The sequence below is a fragment of the Sinocyclocheilus rhinocerous genome, unplaced genomic scaffold (assembly GCF_001515625.1).
Source record: "Sinocyclocheilus rhinocerous isolate Xijiao unplaced genomic scaffold, SAMN03320098_v1.1 scaffold954, whole genome shotgun sequence".
NCBI classification, from domain to species: domain Eukaryota; kingdom Metazoa; phylum Chordata; class Actinopteri; order Cypriniformes; family Cyprinidae; genus Sinocyclocheilus; species Sinocyclocheilus rhinocerous.
This window is the reverse complement of record NW_015644642.1, coordinates 516188-541111: the sequence shown is the minus strand read 5'-3', so window position 1 is coordinate 541111 and position 24924 is coordinate 516188. Positions and strand designations below refer to the sequence as shown.

Sequence of the window (24924 nt, the reverse complement as noted above, 5' to 3'; positions counted from 1 at the left end):
ATTCTTTATGTTTTAAACCACAACCGAGAAGCCAATATCCAAACTGAACTAATTCTACAACAGTAAGTGTCACTATAATGCTCTGTTTTTATATTGAAGTTCACTTCATGTCGTAAATGTGTTTTTATGCTCAGTTTGTAGCTATTTTGTGCTTTTAATAATAGTTCCATTACGTTACTTTTGTTTATATCATTTTCAGACGTGATAGTATATTTTGTTATTGTTCTGCACTATTTACACAGTTTTATTTTTCGCTCAGAACTGGGACTTGGACTATTTTAGTACTTTACTGTTGAATTGCGACAGTCTTGTTTGTTGAAATATGACAGCAAATGTTTTGATTGTATTCTCAAGGCAGCACTGTTCCGTTTTTATTACAATGTTTCACTGAAAAAGAATGTTATCTGTACACTTTAGGCACACCCAGTTTAATGGACTGCAGGTAGCTGTCAACACTAGCATGTTTAACTTTGGTGGTAACGACGTGCTCCTTTTGTCATGCAACCGAAAGTTGAATGCGTTACTATACAGTTAAAACCTTACGGAAGACTTGTAACTTCAAATAATTTTCTTGTTTCAGTTGCAGTTGTATTTACTTAATCTGGTTTTGATTTGTCTCTAAATTGTACTTTATTTTATTAAAGGGATAAATTATGGAACCACAGACTTTTTATATAAAATCAGAATTGCGAGATATAAACTCAGAATTCTGACATTTTTTCTCGCAAATCCAAGTTTGCATCTCGCAATTGTGTTTATATCTCATAATTCTGACTTTTTTTTCTCAGAATTCTAAATTTACGTCTCGCAGTTCTTACATTTTTTTGTTTAATTTTTATTACATTTTTTGTTTGTTTGTTTTCACTAAGGGATAAATTATGGAACCACAGACTTTTTATATAAAATCAGAATTGCGAGATAAAAAAATGAGATATAGACATTTTTTCTCGCAATTCTAAGTTTGCATCTCGCAATTGTGTGTTTATATCTCATAATTCTGACTTTTTTTTCTCAGAATTCTGTTTACATCTCGCAGTTCTTACATTTTTTTGTTTGTTTGTTTAATTTTTATTACATTTTTTGTTTGTTTGTTTTCACCACAGAATAAAAAAAGGTAATCGCAACTTTTGATCTCACAATACGGACTTTTTTCTTGCAATTCTGAGTTTACATCTCACAATTCACTTGTATCTAGCATGTCCGTGTTCATATCTTGCTATTCTGAGAAAAAAAAATCTGAATCGAGATCGCAATTAACTTTTAAATTTTTTTAATTCAGAAATAGCCTTCAATTGGAATAGTTCACTCAAAAATGAAAACTCGGTCATCATTTTGTTCATCCTCAGTTTTCCAGTTTAGCAGAATGTTCACAGAACGTATAACTTCACTGTATGGACACATTAGGTGCAATTTTATATTTACTAAGGCTTTGAAATGACATTCTGACAGAATTTGCATTTTTTGGGTGAACTATTCCTTTAATTTTGAGTAAACCGTTCCCTTCATTCATTCTAACCAGTAGGGGGCGTCACAAAACAAGGTTACTAACTCAACCATAACTTGCCAGTCACTAACTATCTTTCATAGGTATATTTCCAGTGACCCACTGGTCCCATGCATTTCACCATGACACCAAGACCGACATTAAAACCAACTAAAACACTTCACACCAACACCACAACAGCTGCTCCAGGCTTCCTGACCTCTTTACTGGACAGGATTCCTTGTGAGTATATCATATGAATCCTCGTTTCAGCACCTGCTCCATGGGCCCCGATCTAATTCTGCCACTTGCGCACATTTCTTGCTACTCATTTTTCACTGGTTACAAGTTTAACTTGCCATAAGTCTCCTGGCCTTGGTCTCGCCTCATCCTTCAGATGTGTGTCATGGTGCTATACTGGACCGCTGCTTTGCTGCTGTGATGTGTGATGGAATATTGTTGTTTTTGCCACAACAGTGCCAAGATGGGCCATCTATGCTATATTCGCTGCCATCGTCCTGCTCATTCTTATCTGCGTGATATGCTGCTGTGTAAAATGCTGCTGCAAAGGGAAAAAGAAGAGGAAGAAGAAGCTGGACCAGAAGATCAGTATGAAAGGGATCTCAGGAACTACAACCACAGCACTGGTGAGAGATGGGTCGTCCATGCTTGTGAATGCTGGTTAAATTGTTCTACTAGTTGGCACTAAAATTGGTTTTCCAAGAAACCAAAGCCTTTGAAAGTAAAAGATAGTAACTTAAACATTTCTCATCTAATACTTCCACACTTTTAACTTTTATTGCTCTATTATCTTGCAATATATCAATAATAAACTCATTTGTGCCAGTGTTTATTTCTTTATAAAGAGATTTTAAAGGCAAGGTGTGTAATGTCTGCACTGGTGTGGCAAGATAAAAAAAAAAAGTACAATTGTTTCCTCATACACTCCCATCATATGCTACTGGTTGAAAAACCATCCATGCCCCGTCCCCCAAACTCACCCCATTGGCTTTGCCATTGTTGACATGGTCCTTTAAAGGAATATTTCACCCAAAAATGAAAATTTGCTGAACATTTACTCACCCAAAATATAGATGAGCTTGTCTTCTCACTAGAGCATATTTGTAGAAATGTAGTATTACATCACTTGCTCACCAGTGGATCCTCTGCAGTGAATGGGTGCCGTCAGAATGAGAGTCCAAACAGCTGATAAAAACATCACAATAATCCACACCACTACAGTCCATCAATTAACATCTTATGAAGTGAAAATATGGGTGTTTATACGAAACAAGATGTTAATTGATGGACTGGAGTGGTGTGGGTTACTTGTGGATTATTGTGATGTTTTTATCAGTTGTTTGGACTCTCATTCTGACGGCACCCATTCACTGCAAAGGATCCACTGGTGAGCAAGTGATGTAATGCTACATTTCTACAAATCTGTTCTGATGAAGAAACAAACTCATCTACATCTTGAATGACTTGAGGGTAAGTTTTCTTTTTCAAATTTTCCTTTTTGGGTGAACTATTCCTTTAAGTTTCTCAAGAATGCAAACTCATGAGCAATAAAATATTCCTCTGGGTGGCGTTCACTAAACGGGACACTGGATGTACTGACAGGTCCAGCCTGAGTCAGAGGATGTGGAGTACGGCTCAGCTGACCAGCAGAGAGGAAAACTGCAGTACTCACTGGAGTTCAGCGCATCCAGATCAGAAGTAATCATATCATTTTTACTGATTTTAAAGCACCCCTACTGGCAAGAAGTATAAGCTACTTATTTCTAACTTTCATCCACCTGCTTCATACATCTGTTCATTCCAAAATGCAAATATCCTTAGTATTATATTATAAAGCAAGTTTGTACTTTTAGAATAACAACAAAGTCATTGAAACTATGAAATGGAATTATAAAAAAAAACAAGTCAGAATTACCTTATATTTCATCTTCTTCTTCACCAAATTCATTATTTGTCTAGATTCAATTTTTATGCTCGCTCAAGACATTCTATCAATTAGCTTCATGAGGTGCATCTTTTTAATTAAAGCCCACATGAAATGGAAGTTGTGATCGACTTTAAAATCGAAATTTGGAATATTGAATAAAAAAATATTAATAGCAGGGCTACAGGAACACCAATTCAGGGGCAAGAAGCATACAGACTTTTACAAAAAATGACTGAAAAACATTTTTGTCTGTGGATTAACTTGCATGGATGAATTTTTCAGTACAGGTCTAGTAATGTGTGCTAATAGAGTATAGGGTCAAATGTAAATTCATGTAGCATATGCTTTTAGATTAAATCTGTCATAAAACAGTTTTCATAATCTTAATCTTATATGTACTGTACCATATTTCTCATCAGCTGACTGTAGGGATAAAAGAAGCTGCCGCTTTGAAAGCGATGGACTTAGGAGGAACATCTGACCCTTATGTGAAAGTCTACATTCTTCCCAAAAAGTCCAAGACGTTTGAGACGAAAGTCTTCAGGAAAACCCTTAACCCAGTGTTCAATGAAAATTTCAAATATCAGGTAAACCATGCAGCATATAAAATCATTCATTGTCATATGGGCATAGATTAATGTAGGAAAATAATCTGCTGTCAGCTCAAACAATGACCTGATGAGGTCAAGATCAAGCTCATTAAAGTGGAGTTGTTAAATTTACAGCCTATTTACAGTAACTAAACACTGATGTGTTGTTTTCATCGCTTGAAGATCCCTCAGAAGGAGCTGATTGAGTCGACACTGGTGATGCAAGTCTATGACTTCAACAGATTCTCCAAACACGACATGATCGGTGAGATCAGACTGAATCTGTCCACTGTGGACTGGAATCATGTGATTGAGGAGTGGAGAGATCTGAGCGAAGCTTCCAAACATGAGGTTCAGTTCAGTCAAATATACGTTCTCAAGTTCAATGTATTTTTTCATGTAGTTAGCTCACATAAATTATATTGATATGCAGTGCAAAGTGTCATTCTCTACAAACCAGAAATTGGAGAATAGTAGTTTTGCCCCTACTCTTTCTGTTGCTGCAGTATGGATGATGCTCCTACAAAATGATTTTGAGCATAGAGCATCATGTAAAATTACAGTGAGTCCCCCTGGAGCAACCTTATGTGCCCTATACTCAACGGCACAATGGTGACAAATTGAAATCTGCCATCTTTGCTCGTAAGCACTCAGTTCTTGACGTAATTTACATTATGACCCCATGCAAGTCACGACTGAAAATCAAGATTGCCTCAACAAGACACAACAGGCATATGAGCGTTCCCTATGCATAATGTAACTGCTAGTGTAATCGCATCTTAAATGTCATCCTATATTGCAGCAAGAACATCTGGGAGATATCTGCTTTTCTCTTCGTTATGTCCCAGCTAGTAGTAAACTCACTGTGATCATACTGGAAGCCAAGAACCTGAAGAGGATGGACCAGGGAGGCTCTTCAGGTGACATACTAAAATATCCTACATCCTCAGAAGTCTAGTCTGCAATCACTACTGACAGAAACAAAACTTCTCAAACACTAAAAATGGCCTCACAGGAAAAAAAACGTGCCTTTACCTACAGTTTTGCAAAACGTACCAATACATACAATTCACTGCAATTTCCAGCTGAAATGAATACTAGTGGCAGTAAAACACCTTAAAGGGTTAGTTCACCCAAAAATGAAAATTCTGTCATTAATTACTCACCCTCATGTCGTTCCAAACCCGTAAGACCTTCGTTCATCTTCGGAACACAAATTAAGATATTTTTGATGGAATCTGAGAGCTCTCTGACCCTGTATAGACAGCAATGCAACTGAAATGTTCCCAAGGCCAGAAACGCAGCAAGGAGATCTGTAAAATAATCCATGTGACATCAGTGGTTCATCCGCAATTATACGAAGCTACGAAAATACTTTTTGTGCGCAAAAGAAAAAAATTAACGACTTTATTCAACAATTCGTCTCCTCTGCGTCACCCTGGTGCCATTTTGGAGAGTATCCGCTGCACGTAAACATATCGTACAAACGTATCGTTCAGATCAAATCACAACAACGTAGGAAACAGATCCAGCGTGACGCAGCTGACAAGATCTTACGGGTTTGGAACGACATGAGGGCGAGTAATTAATGACCAAATTTCCATTTTTGGGTGAACTAACCCTTTTGAATTGCTTTTTTGACATAGTAAACTTGCTCAGTGGCTCATCTGGTACAGCACTGCATTTGCGATGAAAAGCTCAGGTGCGAGTCCTTGGAAACACGCTTCTCTTGCGCATGCAAATTTAATTTACGCTTACGGTCTTATGTACACTTCCACAACTCTTACCCTGCACATGCAAATCTTTTTGACGTCATTCTACCTTCATACGAGTCACGATAAAAGAGTTCACAGACATTGTGAAATGTCAATGTCAAAAAAAACATTGCCAAATTCAAGTTAATCTGTTTTAGATTAAACTGAATGTGTTTTTAGCGCCACTTACTGGACATTTTACTCTGGAAGTGTCACAAAGCCTGAAAGAAGCATTGTAATATCATTTTGCAGAAATGTTGCTACAGGCTACAATGTTGCAACTGTTATTCCAATTGCAAAATTTATCAGACATTGCATTATTTCAGCTACAGAGAGTATGTTTAGCTTAGAAATGGTTTAATCACTCTGTTTTTGTTCTGTAGACCCTTATGTGAAAGTTCAATTGATTCTGGATAAGAAAAAGTGGAAGAAGAAGAAAACATCAGTGAAGAAGCAGACACTGAATCCATACTTCAATGAATCTTTCACTTTTGAAGTGTCATTTGAACAGATTCAGGTGAGTGAAGCCTAACTGGTTGCTTAGATGAATTAAGGGTCCAATGGCAAATCAATTGACAACATTTGCTGTGATCTTCTGAACCCATTGTGATGTTTATCTCTATTAGATTGTTTGATTCTTGTAGGTTTGATTTGTGTCTGTGAGAAAAAAATATAGCATTGTAATATCATAATATCATTCTTACATTGTGATTTCAACCACGTCAAGTAACTTATGTGTATAACTGTTTGTTTCACTTATTATCCCTCATACAGAAAGTCCAGCTGGTCATCTCTGTGTGGGATCATGACAAAATGAGCAGAAATGATGCGATTGGCAAGATATATCTGGGCTGTGATGCTACAGGAAACCAGCTGCGTCACTGGGCGGATATGCTGTCCAACCCACGCAAGCCTGTGGCTCAATGGCACACGTTACTCTCCTCTGAACAGGTGGACACAACGCTGGCCTTGAAACACACGCTAAAGATCCCATTCATAAACAAAACCTTCTGAAAAACCTGCATTCCCATTCCTTTGTAACAATATTCACAAGAATTGCAATAAGTTATACTGTGCAACGGACAGACTATGGACCATGGCCATTCTTTTTCCTTTATTTGATCCATATAGTTTTAGTGAAACATTTCATTACTCTCTCCTATGTTGTCTTCTCCATCATTTGTAGCTGTTAGCAAGTCCAATACATTTTAGTGAATCGTTCATATGAAAGTAAATCTGTTTATAAGAATGATCTTCTTTAGAAAAGCTTATGTTTTATAGTTAAATATAGCTGTTTGCCATGTTTTCAAATATGATATAATTATACATCTAATTTTATTTGTTGTATTTAGCGTAACTTTATCTGCAAGATTCTTTTAATGCTGTCACATCACCCTAATTTTTTGTATTGTATTGGTTAGCCACTATTCTGATGACCCTGTGTTTAGAGGAATTTTACTGAATTTTACAGTTTTATTGTTCATATAATTTCTGATACAAAGATGAAAGAGATCCGCACTCGTCCAAATTTAGCCCAAAAGGCTTATTTCATTTATTGCTCAGAGGTCACAAAAATGTGCAAAAAAATAGTGCAAAGGTGCAAAAGTGCAGAACATTTTTGGGTATTAACCCTTCCTCAGTGCCATGTGCTACCAAGCAACACCTGCGCTCATTAAAACATGAAACTGGACAAGAATCCTACCATTGCCTTTAAAATGGAGGTTGATGCATTTTTACAGGATTCACATCAGAAGGGTTTGATAAATCAGTCGGAGTTGAGATTTTCCTGTGATGTATGCTCTGCCTAAAGTTCACAAATGGGAAAAATAAAGGGATAGTGGATGAAAGGGTTGAGAAATCCCCACCATCAGACTTTGTTATTGATATGATCACGTTGCTGTTGGAAAAGAAAATGAATTTTTGAAAATGAATTTTTATCTGCAAAAACAAGGTGGGTTCGAAATTTTCCCCATGATGTGTGTTTATTTATGGGATTTTTAGAAGAAAGATATGTTTGGAACCCTTTTTTGAAAAATATTGTTATGTGGAAGAGATATGTGGATGTGGATGAAGTGTTCTGTATCTTTAGGGGCTCGGAAGATCTGTTTAATGATTTTGTGAGGTTGTTAAATACCGGTAATAAGGTCGAGTCCATTAAATTGAATGTAGAAATCAACACCCACTCAGTTGCTTTTCTTGACACGAGAGTCCTTTTGGAATCTGGAAAATTATCGTCAACTTTGTACTCTAAACCAACGGATAAAAACAGCATCTTGCATGCGTCGAGTGCCCACCCATCTTATTTAAAGCAGGGGTTACCTTACACTCAGTTCCTTCGCTTGAAACGCATTTGTAGTGTTGAATCTGATTTTGAACAAAAAACGGTTGAGATGTATAAGCGTTTTCGACTTAGGGGTTATCCAAGTGGTAGATGACGCTTTGGAGAGGGTAAGAAATGTAAGTCTGTAGATGAGCTAAGCATAAATCTCACTCTGTAGTATCCACTACTACATACTCTATACTTATAGTAATGCCATTAAAGAAATGATTAAGAAACATATACTATCCAGTGATTCGGTGGGCAGAACGATTTTTGCAGATCTGCCCCTTTTTTCTCATTACAGAGCGAGGAATATTAAGGACTTTTTAGTCAAATCGGATACTTATGTCAAGGATGGTATTGATGGGCGCGTAAGTAGGGATGTTGGTTTTTATCCTTGTCTTAAATGTGCGGCATGTAAAAATGTATGCCAAAGATGCTTTGAGTTTCGGAGTTGTATAACTGATCGCACATATAAGATTAACCAATGGTCACATGTGCTTCTAATGTGATTGATCTGTTATCTTGTCTGTGCATAAAACAGTATGTGGGTAAGACAAATAGACAGATTAGGATATGCTCATTGAGCATATGAGCGCTATTAGGAGGAAAGATTTAAAATCTCCCGTGGCTCGTCATTTTGTTGAGATGTTTGAGATGAGATGTTTTTATAATAATTTAAGGATATATATGGGGGACCCTAAAGAGTACTTGGGTATGATATTTACTTATTGTATATAAAAACCGATGCTGAGAACTTTTGTTTGAGTCATGAGATTTGTATTGGTATATATTTCTATGTAAACTTTATTGATATTATGGATATGTTGGATGATTTGTAAATGTATTTGCTTTGTTACATGTTTGAGATATATATGTGTATTTTTTTGTATCTTCGTGATATTAGGTGTATTACGGTAATACGTGTTTTAATGAGCGCAGGTGTTGCTTGGTAGCACATGGTACTGAGGAAGGGTTAATACCCGAAAACGTTCTGCAGTTTTTTTGCACATTTTTGTGACCTCTGAGCAATAAATGAAATAAGCCTTTTGGGCTGCGGATCTCTTTCATCTTTGTATTTTTTGGATCAGCGCACCTTATATTATTTGCCTACTGGGTTTTTGGATGAGTGTTTGGTGCTACGTCATTTTCCTTTTATGTGTCCTATAATTTCTGAACATGCTTTTAAAACCAGCAAAACCTTCTTAAAGGGGTCATATGATGCTGCTAAAAAGAACATTATTTACCCTACACCAACCCTACACCTAAACCTACCCCTCACAGAAAACTTTCTACATTTATACATTTAAAAAAAACTTTGTTTACTTTATTTTTATACCTGTTTTACAAATGAGGACGTCCCCAAAGGGAGGTTTTTGGAGATTTTTTTTTTATAGTGTAGGTACACACACACACACACACACACACACACACACACACAGACAGGCGCATGTTGATTTCTCTTGTGACTACAGTAAGCATAAGGGTGTGAATATCAGGCTGTCAGCACACATGTGGGCCAATTACAACGTTTTAATGAGGTTTCTTCCATTGAGCAAGTTTACAGAATGCTAAAGGCTGGAGAACTCATTAGTTGCTTTTGCACAGTCATGTATTAAACACTCAGGTACATGTATAATGTATAATTCAGAATTCATTATTTTCTGTAATCAACAAGCACACAGGAGAATGGTTGGGCACTTTTTGTACCTTCTTTGATTGATGTATGTTCTGTTTGTATAAAATGAATGAAACCAAAGCATTTCAAAATTGCCATTACACAAATAAAAAGTTTTTGTTTTTTTTGCACTTTCTGAAGTAAATGCGAGCTCATTTGAAACTTGCTACCATGATACAAGAATGGCTGAATTGGTATGTGTTAACTAAGGTGTTCTGAGTTAGTGAGTTATTGTGCAGTTGCTGAATTGTTGGCCCAGTTCAAAAAAATGTCTTTATAATGTTACAGTTCCTGCGGTATTATAAATATATACATAGTTATTTAACTTAAATATCTATTTATTTAAATTTTACTTTTTAAATGTTTTATACATCTGAAGTTAACGTTGCTTTTTTTCAGCAAGGATGCATTAAATGACACTGACAGTATGTGAATCATGTGACGCTGAAGCCTGGAGTAATGATGCTGAAAATTCAGCTTTGCATCACAGCAATAAATGACATTTTAAAGTACATCCAAATAGAAAACAGCTATTTTAAAATGTAATACTATTTCACAATATCACTGTTTGTATTGTATTCATAATCAAATAAATGCAGACTCGATGAGCACATGAGACTTACCATCGCTTATGAAAGATTCTTTTATGCATGTATTTTCTTGCACAGCCTGAGCCACTCCAAACAAAAATGGCTCGATAGAAAAGAACAATATAGAGCACTTACAGCTGATCTGGAAGCAATTTCCATTCTCCATTTCCCTTAGCCATCACAAAAGCAAGCACACAGCAGGTTTATGATCAGCAGAGAGAGACAGTAAACACTGTTGACACGACCTTTAGAGTCTCCTTTACTACTAGAGATCAGAGTGCAGCTTTCATCTCCGATCAAAGGAATATTCCTACTAGCTCACCATGCTGTGCTGGATACATCCATGCTGCGCTTATTGGATCAAATATTCTTACAATTTAAAACAGCAACATGTTAAAATGCAATTTATTCCTGTGATGCATCATTACTCCAGTCTTCAGTGTCACATGATCCTTCAGAAATCATTCTTGAAAATTGTTTATGTGTGTGTTTTGAATTGGATTCTGCAAGAACGGACATCGCATGTCCAGTACACTTCAGCTGCAATGCAGCCATACAAGGTAATCCAGTTATGAATTATTTAGTCCTAAGTACCTTTATAAAACGCATCTTCTCATTTGCATGTCTCGCGTCTCTAACGGAAATCTTGTTCTTTGTGGTCAGGAGACCACACCTCTGAAGCAGGTGGGATTTGAGCCGATGAGACAACCAGGTCATAAGTAATTCAACACTTTGTTATGTAAATAAAGCCTTATACCACCCACTGGTGTTGGGCCGCATTTTATCCAGCGTTTATGAGGGTCCGTTACCAAGCGGTCTCATTATTATAACGTTTGTTGAGGATGAAACGCATCGGCAGCCATTGAAAAACCATTTAAGTGACATGTCCGTTGTCAATGCATTCAATTTTTTGTCAAATTTTGATTGGCTTTGTTGACATCAAACTCTCAAATTACAATAAGGCTGCTAGTTCATTTCTGTTTTGAACAGTTATTTTGTCGCTTTCCAATTCTGAATGAGGAGACTTGCTGTGAAATAGTGAATGGCGTTACCGGTGTAGTTTTGTTACTAGAGAGCAGCGTGTGACGTCAGGATCCGGAGGGGTTTTCTTGGATACTTGCAGCAGCCTGAAGCTGTCTGTGATTATCCTGAGCACAGATAACAAGCCGTCACAAACGGTTTCAGCCTTCTGACTCTAGCATCTGCAACAGCAACAAAACAAGGTATGAGGTTGGTTTATTCGAGAGGTTTTCTTTCTTTTGTACAGTGCTTTGCAAAAAAGTATCTTGGTGCTACATGGTACTGTGGTTATACTACTGTAAATTATGGTGTGTTAATATGTTAATCATTCAGTACTGTGTTATAAGGGAAGATACATTTTACTACAGTAACTATTTCTTTAGATTTCTAAGTTTGTTCATTTAAAGGCTGCTGAAACTTTTCAACGTTTTCATTGTTACTGCACAGACAGTTAACTCAAGATGAGTTTTTTCTGACATGATTCCCTAATAGTCGGGCATGTTGTCACAGTGAAGCCTGTTATTAAACAGACTATTCCTATAGGCCACGTTTAAACAGTAAAAAAAAAACACACACACCCAAATCATAGAAGAGCAAACTACTGTCAATATTTAACTTTTTTGAGCTCATCTAGCATGTTTTCCTATTTTGCGGGTATTTCATGAGCTCATGTTAACTACTAAAGTAGGCCTATTAGCTGAAAATGAATATTTGTACTTTGTATTTGTACTGTGACACTGCATTACTATTTAATCAATTAAAAATCAACATTTAAGAAACACAAATAATAATAACAATAATAACAACAGAAAAACAAAAATAATAAATCTACTTTCATTATATGTTTAACTTTTTTTTTTGCATTTTTTTTTAGCTCACTGAGAGGCGAAAATATAATATTTGTTCTTGTACAAATTTACACTATCACACTTCTTTACTATTTAAACAATCTTAAATCGATGTTTACTATTTATACTTCACACATCACAGTAAATCACAGTCACAGTTTCTTTTGCAGGTTTATATTATTTGTTCATTTTAAGGCTGCGAAAACGTGTTTATTCGTTGTTAGCCTACTGTGTCCACTCCAGACAGTTAATTTACCTCAAGATGAGCTTTTCGGTCATCATTCACTAATAGTGGGGCATTATCAGCAACTAAATACACACTTACCTATATACACTAATATAATTTTAAGCTAAATTCTCTTCAAGATGTTTTTCGTCAACTACCCACGTCAGTCAAAACATAACAACTGAAAAGCTGGTAATGCAACTCGCCAATAAACCCACAGAAGAAGAAGAAGAACATAAGAACTACATTTCCCATGAAGCGCAGCGCGTCGCTTCTGTGACGTCATTTGTCCACGTGAGCTTCATTCAGCTGAGCGCTGCTAAGATGAATGGCTGGGGTTTGTTTAAACAATCTTATGTTTTTAATATATTTTCTGCTCACAAATGTTATAAATGTCTTGTATGTGTATCTTCTGTTTGTTGCTCGCTGGTGTTTTGCGTCGCGTGCATGCAGTGATACCGCACATCCATCCGGATGAAGCTGCACAAACACATCTGATGAGACATAAACGCTAATTTAACGCAGTGCTCATTTTTCCCCGAGCCATTCACTGTGGTTTTATATAATCATGCCTGCGCTCGGCGGCATGAAACCAGCATTTGATTGTGAAATCACGCCATATATATATATATATTTGTGTAGCAGACTGAAGTCCTGGAACGCTTGAGTGCGGGGGTGTCTGTCTGTCCCTTCACTGCAGTCACACATCTGACCAGCAAATGCATGCCTCACACTGCAAACAACACTCAGGATGAGAAATACATGGCTTTGGAAATGTTATTTGACTTGTTTACAGGGGGTGGAAGATGGAAGCGTTGGAAAAATGGAGCAGAGACATCATGGCACCTCATCAGCTGGATAAGAAAGCGCAGTCCAAACAAAATGGTGAGATTTGCTTCAAACCGGCCTTTTTGGAAATAAGGATTGTGTCTTTGAAATGTCTTTAATGTTAATACATCTGGTCAAATTTATGCTAAAATGCACAAAAGCAACTGTACTATAGCAAAAGCATTGTAAAAATATAAATATGGACTAAGTTTTAGGCAATAAGTTTGATAAATATACCAACATTCTCGGACGGCTCATCTTAAAATATATTGATGATCACCATAATTATTAACAAAAAGTTAAATAGAAGGCCAGATGATGAATTACAGTTAATCAGAAGTGCTGTTTTAAACCATAAACCTTTCCACAAGCACAAAACAATATCAGGGTAACATGCATAATGCTAAAATAATGCCAAACATTAACAACATAAAATGTCACGCAAAACACCATAACGTAGGTAACCGTTTACAAAATAAGAACATTGGAAAAGGTTTAAATTTTTTTTTTTACTGTATATGTCGGCTACATGTATTGTCTTGTTCATTATAGATTTTTTCACTGCAAATTATTTGAAAATTTCTTAATACTTCCAAAACCCTAGGTTACATTTTATAGTAAAATAACATGTTCTGATATTTTTATTTATTTTAAACTTTGCATCCTCATATTTTGTAAATCTGAGATGTTAAAAGGTTTCCATGGCAATGAAAAACATGGAAATAACAGGGAATGGAAGAAGCCTGGAAAAGTCATGGAAATTAATGCAATTTTTATTTTTTATTTTATAATGTATAATTGATAACTTTATCATTCCTACAAAAGTTATTACAATTTCAGTTTTGAGTATATCATTGACTACCGTTTATTAGATTTTGTGAATTAAGTGATGTCACATGACTAGGAAGAAATGTATTGGTCAGAAGGTGTGGAAACCCAGCATATTTGCATTTTCTGTACACATTTTAAGCTTCTGAATTATGTTCCTAAAAATCAAACTTTACACCTCTTGAAGTAATTTTTTTTTGTTTTGATTCGCTTTTTTGTTTGTGATTTAAACTTTTTTTTTTTTTTAAATAATAAAATTAATTAATAGCCTTTGGTTTACACCACAGCTGTAAACCAGTATTTTCTAGAGCCCATTTAATTTGATTGGATGAATGTTTGTAGTGCAGACATGGACTATAAACCACAAGACTCCAATTTTGATTTCACAAGATCTTGTTTTTTTTGCTGGTGCTTTGATTCTGTTTCAGGAAACCTTTTTTCTTTTGGGCTATTTTATTCAGGCATGATTGCAAAAAATCTGCTCAACTCTCTCAAGATTCGCAATCGTTTGCAGCTCCAGCCAATTTCTCGTTCAGCATGTGCCACTGGTAAGCATTACAGTATGTGTTTATGTAAATTTTCTGGATTATTCAGGACATCATCACATATTTTCTGTTATGACATTCATATACTGTGTATGTCACTGTCTAACAAAAGTTTATTTCTGTTAACTATCTTTTTTAGTATGTTGTCCATAGGTATTCAAACCTGATTTAGCAAAATGATTAATTGTAAATTGAAAGAAATAAGTCTTATTACAATTTATTAAAGAAATCTTAAAAAAAAAAAAAAACATTAAAATGTAAAAAAAAAAACATGAAATAAAAAATCATATTCATGAGAATCTGTGGCACAAATTGTATGTGCTTGTAAATGCAAATTTATTTAAAATAACTCATTGTATGGAACTGTAATTAATGTAATTGACTATTGCATGAGTCTGAATGTCTTTTAGCATTGTTGACAATGGTTGTTTATTTTCACTAATGTGCAGATACTTCAAATTTAGTCGCAGCTGAACGAATCCTCAGGCAGATTTCGTCAGATTTGCTGTTTAGCGCTGTGTCGTGTTAACAAACATGCACACAGTCAATCGGCGGAACAATAAAACGATGGAATGGCTGTCTGAAGTGAGATATGTGGGTGTATTAATGCATGAGTCGTGTTTTCCTGGATCAAACAAACTCTCAGCTCCATTAATGAGCGTCCTCATTGAATCACACACACTCGCTGACAGACAGGTGCCTTTTAGGGAGAAACTTAAGGGCAGTTCCTTATCAGCCTGTTGAGCACTTAAGAACACGGCTGAAGTGGAACTCTTGTTTTGCTTTGGGAGATTTCATAATGCCCACAATCATCAACATGTCAATAGAACATCTTAAACCTTGTGGCCTTTGTACATTTTCAGTGAGCAGAAGTAATAGGAAAAAAAATACTGATTTAAATGATTGGGCACATTGATTGAAATTATTTGATTTTAAAATAATTACTCATTACTCTGGGATCTGAGAAGTGTCTAGATTAGTGACTTGCATTGTTGGAATGATTTTAGAAAATCCTCCCTTTTTGCGTACTGAATTTTTATTGGTCTTGTATCTATCCAATTATCTTGTTTACTCGGAACCAAATTTTAGATGCATATTTTAATGCATCCATATGGACCCCTTTACATCAAACATGAAGGTTATTAAACTAAGTAAACTTTGTTTTAAAGCACATTCTCTTGCTTTTGTTCTGGTATTTGAACTTTTCTGTGTTTGACTAAATTTGAGGTAAAAGATCTGTTCATTGACCTCAAACCCTCTGATTTGTATCTAAGGCTCTTGTCCCGATCTGATGAGTAGGAACGAGCAGCCTGACTCCCGGCCGCTTGCCATGGCCCTGACGCCCCAGCTACCCCCCAGGACCCATCGGCCCCTGTGTCTCTCAGTGTCCTCTGACAGCAATGGACGCTTCAAAGCTCTGGAGACCCAGGAATGGAAGAACAACCTCAAAGCTCAGGTAGGTGGAAGTGCTTTCAAGTCAGCTGCTCGTAACTTGTTGGAGGTTCAGTTTGAGTTACCCGTCTTAATGTGTGACTTTATCCGTCAGATGGAGCAGGCCCATAGTGCTGGAGCAGCCAGCAGCACAGGTTCCCTGGAAAGAGCGTCTCTCTTTTGCGCTTCTGGCTCCACCACCAGCTCCAGTCCGGTGGAGCACCTCACCAAGAGCAAGTCCTCTAGTCGCTTTTCACTCTTCTCCCCACCTTGGAACAGCAGCTCTGAGTCTGACTCCAATCCACCTTCCCGCTCTGGATCTAAGAAAATGCGCAACTACAGTCGCAGAGCTGGTCCCGGCAGTGCTAAAACGGGCCCAGAGACTCCAGAACCCAAGCAGAGCGTCCCTGAGCACTTCCAGTACTCAGAACCGGTCATATCGAAGGTTACAGACTACATTTATGTGGGAAACCTGAACGCGGCTTATAGCGGACGTACGTTGTGCCGCAATAATATCGACAGTATCATCGACATGAGCAGCTTGCCCGGGGAGACTTGTTTGAGAGTCATTCCTTGCACTTGTTCAAGGGGCGTCAAGCATAGTTGGTCTCGGCTCAAAGTGGACATAAGTGACCTTCCGGACACAGTCCAAGAAGGGCTGGCACTCAAGCATCGCTGCTTCGATCACATCAATGAGTGTATCGATGCCTCCACGGAGAAGAGGAAGCGAGTGCTGGTGCATTGTCGTGATGGTTTTTCCCTCGCCCCCACTTGCATTATTCAGTACCTTATGGTCAAACAAAATATGAGGCTTATTGCCGCCTACGAGCTGCTCAGAGCCAAACACCCGGTCAACATTCGCGAGTCCCATCAGAATGTTCTGGTAAGTCTCGAAAGAGCTCTGAGACCGGGTGGGAACACGGACCCAGAGTGCTTTAAACAGGCCATCTCTCGAAAAGTGGCTTGGACCTGATAGCGAACCTTGGGGAGCCTCACTTTTATTTGAGCGTTTTGTAGTTTGTGCATTTATTTTAAACATTATTTCCTCTGTTAACAGTGAAAGGCAGTTTTTTTTGTTTGTTTTAACTGAGCTGGATGTCATGGTGTGAGTACTAACTGTGAAAATTTACTTTAAGTTGTTCAGTGTACATTTTAGCAAAACAAAGAGAATTTGAGTCATTCGTTTTGCTTCTGGCTAAACGAAACAAGAACAAACATGCTTTGTGCAGCTGCTAATCAATGAGATTTGTCTGGGAATATATCTCCTGTTTATTCTTCTTCACATGGGTACATAGCCATGCTGTGCAGGTTTATGCTGAGGAAGAAGTTAGTGGGAGCTCTCAGGAGACGAAACGATGTCATATATGGCTGCAAACACCACTACTGAGGCTGAAACGCCAAACTGGAGTACTATATCAACTAAACATCTCAAGCACTCGGAGGACAAATTGAGGACTAAACATGATTAATCACTGAATCTGGCAGTACATAGCATAACCTTTGTTGGCCTCCTTATTCATTTGACAGTTGGTTGATATTTCTCTGTGTTTAACCAGGGTCGAAAGATGCACAGTAAGAGTAGTCCTCTATGAGGAGACATTTAATTTACTAGGTTAAGTGTCTTTTATTAAATGTGTAATATTCAACATGTTTGATCAAATAATTCAGTGCTTGGAAACAATGTGAATTTTGTGATCGTGTAAAGCATTGGAACTGGCCCAATTTATACCTTTTATGGAGTGTTGGTATTTGGAAAATGAATTAAACCGAGTTGTGGAGCAATGCTCAATTGCAAAGGCCTGATATTGCACTAACCACAAGGAAATGCACAAGTTTTGCTGAAACGTGGCTTAGTTTGATTTAATGTTGCGCAGTGAATATAGATCAGAATATTTTTATTACGATAATGTTTATGCTTAGCTATAATAATTGTTGTTCCATGGTTTCTATTGTATTTTGATTTAGCCATTTAGAAAAATGTAACAACCCTGACAGCAAATGTACGTCACTGAGACATCTTGAATGTGTGCATTTTCATTTACTGCTAGTTTGCAGTGTTTTTAAAAATTTTTTTTTACATATTCCCTTTCAGATATACACCTAGTTTGCAATGAAAGCGACCAATGCAACCAAGATAGATAGCTGTCATTATAATCTATGGATATATTGTTGATTATAATGTGATCAATCTAGTTTTGTCGCTTTGCAACACGTTGCTTGCTTCTAGTGTAGATTGGAACGTTTTCGGCAACATTTATGTTTTCAAGTTTATAGTAATCTGCTGTTGTTCTGACGTCTGCACACAAATATAATGTGTCTTGGTGACGTACATGTGCTTAAGGGGAAATATATTTCACATGGCTTATGCTCGTCAGCAGTGATTCTTCTATTTTGATATTTAGTGCGCAGTTTGGTGAAGAAAGACCCTCCTAAGTTTTGGTGCCTTTTGTTTGAACTCGTCCAGTGTGATTATTGTGACATTCACACGCGCACACTGTATGCACTCATCAGGTATAGACAAAATGTTGTCCTTATTCTTTGACATGTTCAGGAAATGCTCCATGTTGGTGTAATTTTGTGATGTATGGCAGAGATCAGTTTCATCTGATTACGCTGTTGTAAAGGTTTCATAGCAGTGCTCACAGTGAACAGTGCCTGTACTTCAATCAGTGTGGTGGTGACGTCAATCAGTGTGATCATTACCTTCTTCTACAGGCCTGCAATTTGCTTCTGACATTAGCAAAGCTGTATTTAGATTCAAATGGAACATTAACTGTTGCTTTATTCTTATTCATTAGCCTATTTAAATCTATATTTTTGGATGGTTGATCTCGCCCTGTAAACGTCTAACAACATGAACTCTCAGGTTAACTTTATTGGCCTAGAAAACATTCTCAATGCGTTAGAAACCAGAATAATGTGAGGCAATGTATTTTCTGTATCACGTTTTTGAAGAAAATGCATTTGTACATGTTGATATTAAAGAGAATCTGATGCACTGACTTTCTTGTCATGTTTGATTTGTTCCAATAGGAAATGTGAATCTTGGAAAATATATTTTAGCAATTTTAGCAAGAGGCTACAGTTTTGCTCTTATATGCTATGTGGTATTGTAAGCTGATAATGTGGATACTAGTACCCAATTTAACAAATATCTGCCCCTAGTGGTTGGGAGCAATGCTGTTGGTTAGGAGACTTTTTTTTAAAAACTCTACCAAAGATCATCAAAATATGCAACATATTTAGTGTTTGTTTGTAATATAAGAATTGACCTTTTAACAGGTATGTTAAAAAACCTTTTAACATACCTGTAAAATAGATTTTTGATGCTACCTTTGTCCTTTACTAAATTTTGAAAATACATCAATATATCACAAATGTTACAAATATATACTACATTAGCTATGATGATTTAAACAGTGAAATAATCATAAACCATTTCAATATGTATTTTGTGAAATTAAGACCACACCAAATATTTTTTGCTCTTAAAGGATTAGTTCACTCCTAGAATAAAATTCCCTGATAATTTACACACCCACATGTCATCCAAGGTGTTCAATCCAACGTATGGAATAATGGCCTTATCTAGCGAAACAACCGATAATTTTCTAAAAAATATACTATATATATATATACTTTTTAACCACAAATGCTCGACTTCACGCATTACATAATCACGTTGGAAAGGTCACGTGTAGTTAGTTATTCGTCCGTGTACTACGGTTCAAAAAGGAAGGCTAGGCCGAAAAACACGAACCCTCATTTTCTCCTCCAACTTCAAAATCGTCCGACATCGTTGTTTTACCATTTTTTGGAAAAGGCGTTCGAATTTCTTTTCACAGTCGCTTTGTAAACACTGGGTTGGTGCTTCCGCCTACGTCACGCGTGACCTTTCCAACTTGACTACGTAATGCGTGAAACTGAGCTAGTGCAAAATGAGCATTTGTGGTTAAAAAGTATATACAAATTTTTTTTTTTTTTAAGAAAATTTCTGATTATTTCACTAGATAAGACCCTTATTCCTCGGCTGGGATTGTGTAGAGCCATTTGAAGCTGCATTGAAACTGCAATTTGGACCTTCAACCCATTGGCTCCCATTGAAGTCCACTATATGGAGAAAAATCCAGGAATGTTTTCCTCAAGAACCTTAATTTCTTTTCGACTGAAGAAAGAAATTAACATCGTGGATGACATAGGGGTGAGTAATACCCCAAAAGTGAACTGTACCGAGCCGTACCGTGCCGTACCATGCAGTGGAAAAGCGCCATAAGTTATCAGGAAATGTTTATTCTGAAAGTGAACTAATCTTTTTTTTTTCTTAAAAGATGTAATTGCACTTGTTTACCAAGGAGGCAACGGTATCAGGGAAGATGCTTGAGGTGGAATACAAGAATGTGATGTGCATATCACTCATGCATTTGCACAAGCATGATGAAAATCTTAATTTGAGAATGAGGTTTCTAGCAGGTATCAACAGTGGTTAAATTAGGATTAAGTTATTAAATTATACTAAATTAATTGTATTGGTAATGGTAGAGGTGTAATTCTTATCAAAATATCAGTTGACACATTACTAATTTAAGAGATTATTTAAAGAAGATAAACACATTTGTTTCCAACATTCCCACATAGGAATTCTAAAAACGGACTCAAAATTATTAGGGTCCTTATTTGCCACATTTTCACTCATCCTGCTCTCTGTTTGACAGCTGTGCCAATTACACCACTATATTTGAATGCCTGGGGTGGGAGAGTCCCAGGTAGCCATCAGCACCAGACCAGCCGTTTGGAAACAAAAATAGAACTGTTGGAAATATGCTGCTCCGCATGTATTCACAAGCTCATCTACTGAATGAGCAATAGTGTTTCCAGTCTCTTAAGACCTGCCTGGCTTTGCTTTGTAGAGATCAAATGGCAGTTCATATTCCTTCCAGTTAATTTGTTAAGCTGGAAATGGAAGGTAAAATTGCTTTTTTTATTATAGATTTATAAGTGGTACTACTAGAGTTTTTAAACAATAAGTTGAACTCATTTTTATAAATGAATGGCGTCAGTTTGTATATGTCACCTGGCTATTTTTCCATGTGTTTCCACTGGAACTTTCTTATGGGGTCTTAGAATAGCAGGTAATCTGTGGTTCACAATAATAATTCATTACTTTTTCCCCAAGTAGTGAACCAGAATCTACATTTCTCATCATTTCCATCTCTAGTCATGCAAAACTTGTCTGCACTTTCCATTGTACCTTCAAGTTGGAATGTGAATATTTAAATTTGAATTAGGGAATGTGATTATTAATTTTGTATGTGACATTCGCCCAATGGGGAAACCTAACCAAATATTTTAATTATTATTCATAATGAAAAAATAATATTCACTCAGCTAACAAAAATTAGCTCACAAGTATTTTTTGCTAACATTCCCATTAAGTTATGAAAACCTTATTTCTGAATGTACGTGTTAGGGAAGAAAAATAATAATTCCAGCATTGTTCATGAACAATATATAAGTATTATGTTCTTCTCTTTCTTTCTTTCTTTTTATTTATAAGCCACAGCTCAATCAAAACTGTTGGTGGGGCACTGTTCCTTTTGCTGTAAAAGTGAAGGTTAAATACGATTTTTACTGTATATGTGAAGCTCAAGAAATGCCTTTTGTTTATTAGCTTAGCACAGTAATGTAGTGCTCTTGCTGGTGTCTTGATATTCATTATCTCTGCGTCATGTGTGGGCTTCACTTTGATTAAAAATATACACAATCTAAAGAGGGGTTATTTATATGCAGGGGGAGATGAGGGATTTGATATTGTGTTTCAGGTGTTTGAGAGCCTATTGGTTCTCTGAATGCATCTACTACCATAAACAGAGAGATGGGATTTCCTTGGTCATAGGGGAATACAATATATACTTATGATGCCCACTTCCCACAGAGACCATATTCTTCCTCCATTCTTCTGGCTGTGTCTGCCTCAGCTCATAGGTAAGATGCCGTTTTCTCTGTATTTCCTTTGCTTATCCTTTCACGTCTTTATTTCGTTGGAATTGCTAGATGCATCTTAGCCAGCTGCACTATAGTTTGAAAAAAACTGGTGGTGTTGACAGACAATTGTTCTGTGTGGAATTTCAGATTTTAACTGGATTTTTTTTTTTTTTCAATGTAAACATAATTTGAGGCAAGTTGGTTTGTGTGACAGAAATGTTGAAAGCTTTTGCAGATTGTTTGTTCAGACTTGCATTGATATGTTGGGAAATCAATTATCATGTTTAATTTTATTTGTCATAAGACATTAATGCTGCATCCTTACTGGGAACACAGAAAACGTATATTAAAAAATCACTTTGCTATTTTTAGATGCACACCTAAAATGTAATGTGTTGATTTGAGTTTTGAAAACGCTATCCGATTCGGCTTTTAGGATCGGAAGGTGATATGCCAGTGTTTATCTTGCTGTCAAGATTTAATCTTTAAATAAATATTAGGCTCCAGCTGACGGGTCTAAAATGACGCACAGGGATCTCTTAGACAATGATGCTATGGCTTAAATCGGTGGTGTTGGCATAGTTCAAATGTAAATGCCTTTACTACATATTTACTCACATTATCACAATGATACTCATTGTCAAACCTTAGACCTGGCATTGCAATTTGCATTCTGAAAGTAATACTGAGATACAAAGTAGATTAGAGAGTTGATAACTGTTTTGATCCCAGTAGGAAAATTCATGTTGTACAATTTAATTAAAATGTATTTAAAATATTTAATTATTATATTCAATATTATTTTAATCGTATCACTTATATTGAATATAATATAATATAATATAATATGGGAGTAAATTAGTAAATTACAAATTTTTCATTGGGTGAATCTTGCAGATAATTTTGATAATTTGGTTATACAGTCAAGTTAAGCTCAGACTTAAAAAAAAAAAAATACAAAAAATTCAAACCCACAAGAAAGGGGTTTGCATTAAAAAAGTTGATGTCATGATCTGATTATTTTAGATCAGTTTCAGATGATTGGGAGGGAAGGAATAGAGGTGGGGTCATGATTTTGATTATCACCCAGAAACAGGCTTAGCACAGTGCGTCTCTTGAGATTTTCTGCTCAAAAATAGCATATGATTCACTTTAGACCAGAAGACTTATGGCCTTATTTGACCTAGTGATGATTGGTGGTTAGATTGGTTAGTTGTCATTTTGCAGATAACTTCCATGAAAAACATTGATGCACAAAATACATGCTTGAATGAATGGTTTGGTTTCACGTCACAGTACAGTGTTGCATACATATATACATACATACACACACACACACTCATGAATTCACTTTAATAATATATATTTATTAATTTATGAATATATTTTAGAACGTCGTTTAATTAAATTAAATTAAAAACATGTATTATTAATTACTAGATATTGAATACTGTTATATTGCCAGTGCTTTGTGTTAATTGTAAACTGGGTATTTTATTTCACAGGGGCAAAAACAAAATTCAGCCAAGATGTCAGAGTAAGTAAATATTTTGATTTCTCCTTTATAGATTATAATCATCTTCCTCAAATATCAGAAATTGATTATTTTTATATTTGTGTGTACTGGACATAAAAAATTGAAATTAAAAAGTGCAGTGTCTTGTGGTGATTTTAACACAATTTATTTGAATGATTCCAAAACACCTCAGGAAAAAGATGTCGTCGAGTCGCAAGCATCATCTGAAGGTACTATATGATTCAAAATGAATTCTACGTTTTCAATATTCATTAATGAGTAACAATGACACTCAGCCTCACTGTGTTGCAGAGCTTGATGCTTTCCATCGCTAAAGGTATACTGGAACAGGAAGCAAAGGACAGAGAGGTGGAGAGGCAGAGATACATGGCGGAGACCTGCCAGCCTCTGTCTCTACCTTCAGGCATACAGGCATTACAGGTAAAGGACAATAAATTCACCTTCTAAAAAAAGAAAACATTGTAAATGGATAACTAAAATAAAATAAATATATTGTTTATAGGAACTCTGCAGGGAGCTTCACCACAAAGTTGATGTCAATGATGAGGAGAGATACGACCTGGAAATGAAAGTCAACAAGAGTGCAAAGGAGGTAAGATGTAATCTATATTTTAATCCAGTACAGTTTTTGTTTTGTCTTGTAGTTTCTATACTGATGGCCCTCATTCACTGACGCTAGATCGAGGACCTGAATATCAAAGTTATTGACCTGAAGGGCAAGTTCAAGAAGCCAGCTCTGAGGAAGGTGCGCATGTCTGCTGACGCTATGCTTCAAGCTCTGCTGGGCTCCAAACACAAGGTGTCTCTGGATCTGAGAGCCAACCTCAAACAAGTCAAGAAGGAGGTCAAAGAGGAGGTGAGCGATAAACTGCATTGGTCTCATTTGGTTCCTTTGTGGTTCCTGTATTTCTTTGTCCAAAAGGACCTTCAAAATTCTGAAAAATGCTGATCTTTTAATCTTTTGGCTAACTGAACAAATGTCTTTCATGTACTCTTCAAAGGATAAGGAACTGCGTGATGTTGGGGACTGGCGTAAGAATGTTGAAGACAAGGCTGGCATGGATGGCAGGAAGAAGATGTTTGAAGCCGAGGCTTAAATTTTTAGTTTTTTGAAGTTCAATATGCTGCTGAATTAGAATTGGCCTAAAATTATGTGATGAACTCTTTATGTACTTAAAACACACTCATTTACATTTGATAATGACAAGGCTATCAAAAGTAATAATGATCACTTAGTTTTCTGTTCAACACTGGTATTGAAATGTGTATTCACAACCCATGTCTCAAAGTTTTACACTATCATTAAATTGGTTAAG

General features: G+C 36.4%; 3 protein-coding genes across 5 annotated transcripts; all 3 read left to right on the top strand.

Annotated features, from left to right (window-relative positions):
* LOC107758745 (synaptotagmin-1-like) lies at positions 1–7013 on the top strand. Of its 2 annotated transcripts, XM_016576548.1 has the most exons (9): positions 1–62; positions 1588–1726; positions 1961–2130; positions 3107–3202; positions 3851–4018; positions 4205–4372; positions 4824–4941; positions 6159–6292; positions 6550–7013. In XM_016576548.1, the coding sequence occupies exons 2-9, from the start codon at positions 1615–1617 to the stop codon at positions 6787–6789; spliced, it is 1206 nt and encodes a 401-aa protein (XP_016432034.1). In that variant the 5' UTR covers positions 1–62; positions 1588–1614; the 3' UTR covers positions 6790–7013. The 2 variants fall into 2 exon arrangements, with proteins under 2 accessions (XP_016432034.1, XP_016432033.1); XM_016576547.1 differs by lacking the exon at positions 1–62 and having other exon boundaries at positions 1434–1726.
* A 5708-nt stretch (positions 7014–12721) lies between these two features.
* Positions 12722–19084, top strand: LOC107758757 (uncharacterized). 2 transcript variants are annotated; one of them, XM_016576569.1, is made up of 5 exons: positions 12722–12794; positions 13254–13342; positions 14575–14661; positions 15933–16114; positions 16205–19084. In XM_016576569.1, the coding sequence occupies exons 2-5, from the start codon at positions 13264–13266 to the stop codon at positions 17060–17062; spliced, it is 1206 nt and encodes a 401-aa protein (XP_016432055.1). In that variant the 5' UTR covers positions 12722–12794; positions 13254–13263; the 3' UTR covers positions 17063–19084. The 2 variants fall into 2 exon arrangements, with proteins under 2 accessions (XP_016432055.1, XP_016432056.1); XM_016576570.1 differs by lacking the exon at positions 12722–12794 and having other exon boundaries at positions 12889–13342.
* Positions 19085–22006: 2922 nt separating this feature from the next.
* Positions 22007–24924, top strand: tnni2a.1 (troponin I type 2a (skeletal, fast), tandem duplicate 1). Its single transcript, XM_016576567.1, has 7 exons — positions 22007–22071; positions 23577–23608; positions 23781–23817; positions 23900–24028; positions 24111–24200; positions 24288–24464; positions 24610–24924. Exons 2-7 carry the CDS (start codon positions 23601–23603, stop codon positions 24703–24705), a joined length of 537 nt encoding a protein of 178 aa, XP_016432053.1. The 5' UTR covers positions 22007–22071; positions 23577–23600; the 3' UTR covers positions 24706–24924.

Excerpts from the sequence above, each read along its gene's own strand:
- LOC107758745 (XM_016576548.1), top strand. The coding sequence starts at position 1,615 with ATGCATTTCACCATGACACCAAGACCGACATTAAAACCAACTAAAACA. Across the intron at positions 1,727-1,960 it reads TTTACTGGACAGGATTCCTT|TGCCAAGATGGGCCATCTAT; the intron begins GTGAGTATATCA and ends TTGCCACAACAG. Across the intron at positions 2,131-3,106 it reads GAACTACAACCACAGCACTG|GTCCAGCCTGAGTCAGAGGA; the intron begins GTGAGAGATGGG and ends ATGTACTGACAG.
- tnni2a.1 (XM_016576567.1), top strand. Across the intron at positions 24,029-24,110 it reads CAGGCATACAGGCATTACAG|GAACTCTGCAGGGAGCTTCA; the intron begins GTAAAGGACAAT and ends TATTGTTTATAG. Across the intron at positions 24,201-24,287 it reads TCAACAAGAGTGCAAAGGAG|ATCGAGGACCTGAATATCAA; the intron begins GTAAGATGTAAT and ends CACTGACGCTAG.
- LOC107758757 (XM_016576569.1), top strand. The coding sequence starts at position 13,264 with ATGGAAGCGTTGGAAAAATGGAGCAGAGACATCATGGCACCTCATCAG. Across the intron at positions 13,343-14,574 it reads AGCGCAGTCCAAACAAAATG|GCATGATTGCAAAAAATCTG; the intron begins GTGAGATTTGCT and ends TATTTTATTCAG. Across the intron at positions 16,115-16,204 it reads AGAACAACCTCAAAGCTCAG|ATGGAGCAGGCCCATAGTGC; the intron begins GTAGGTGGAAGT and ends TTTATCCGTCAG.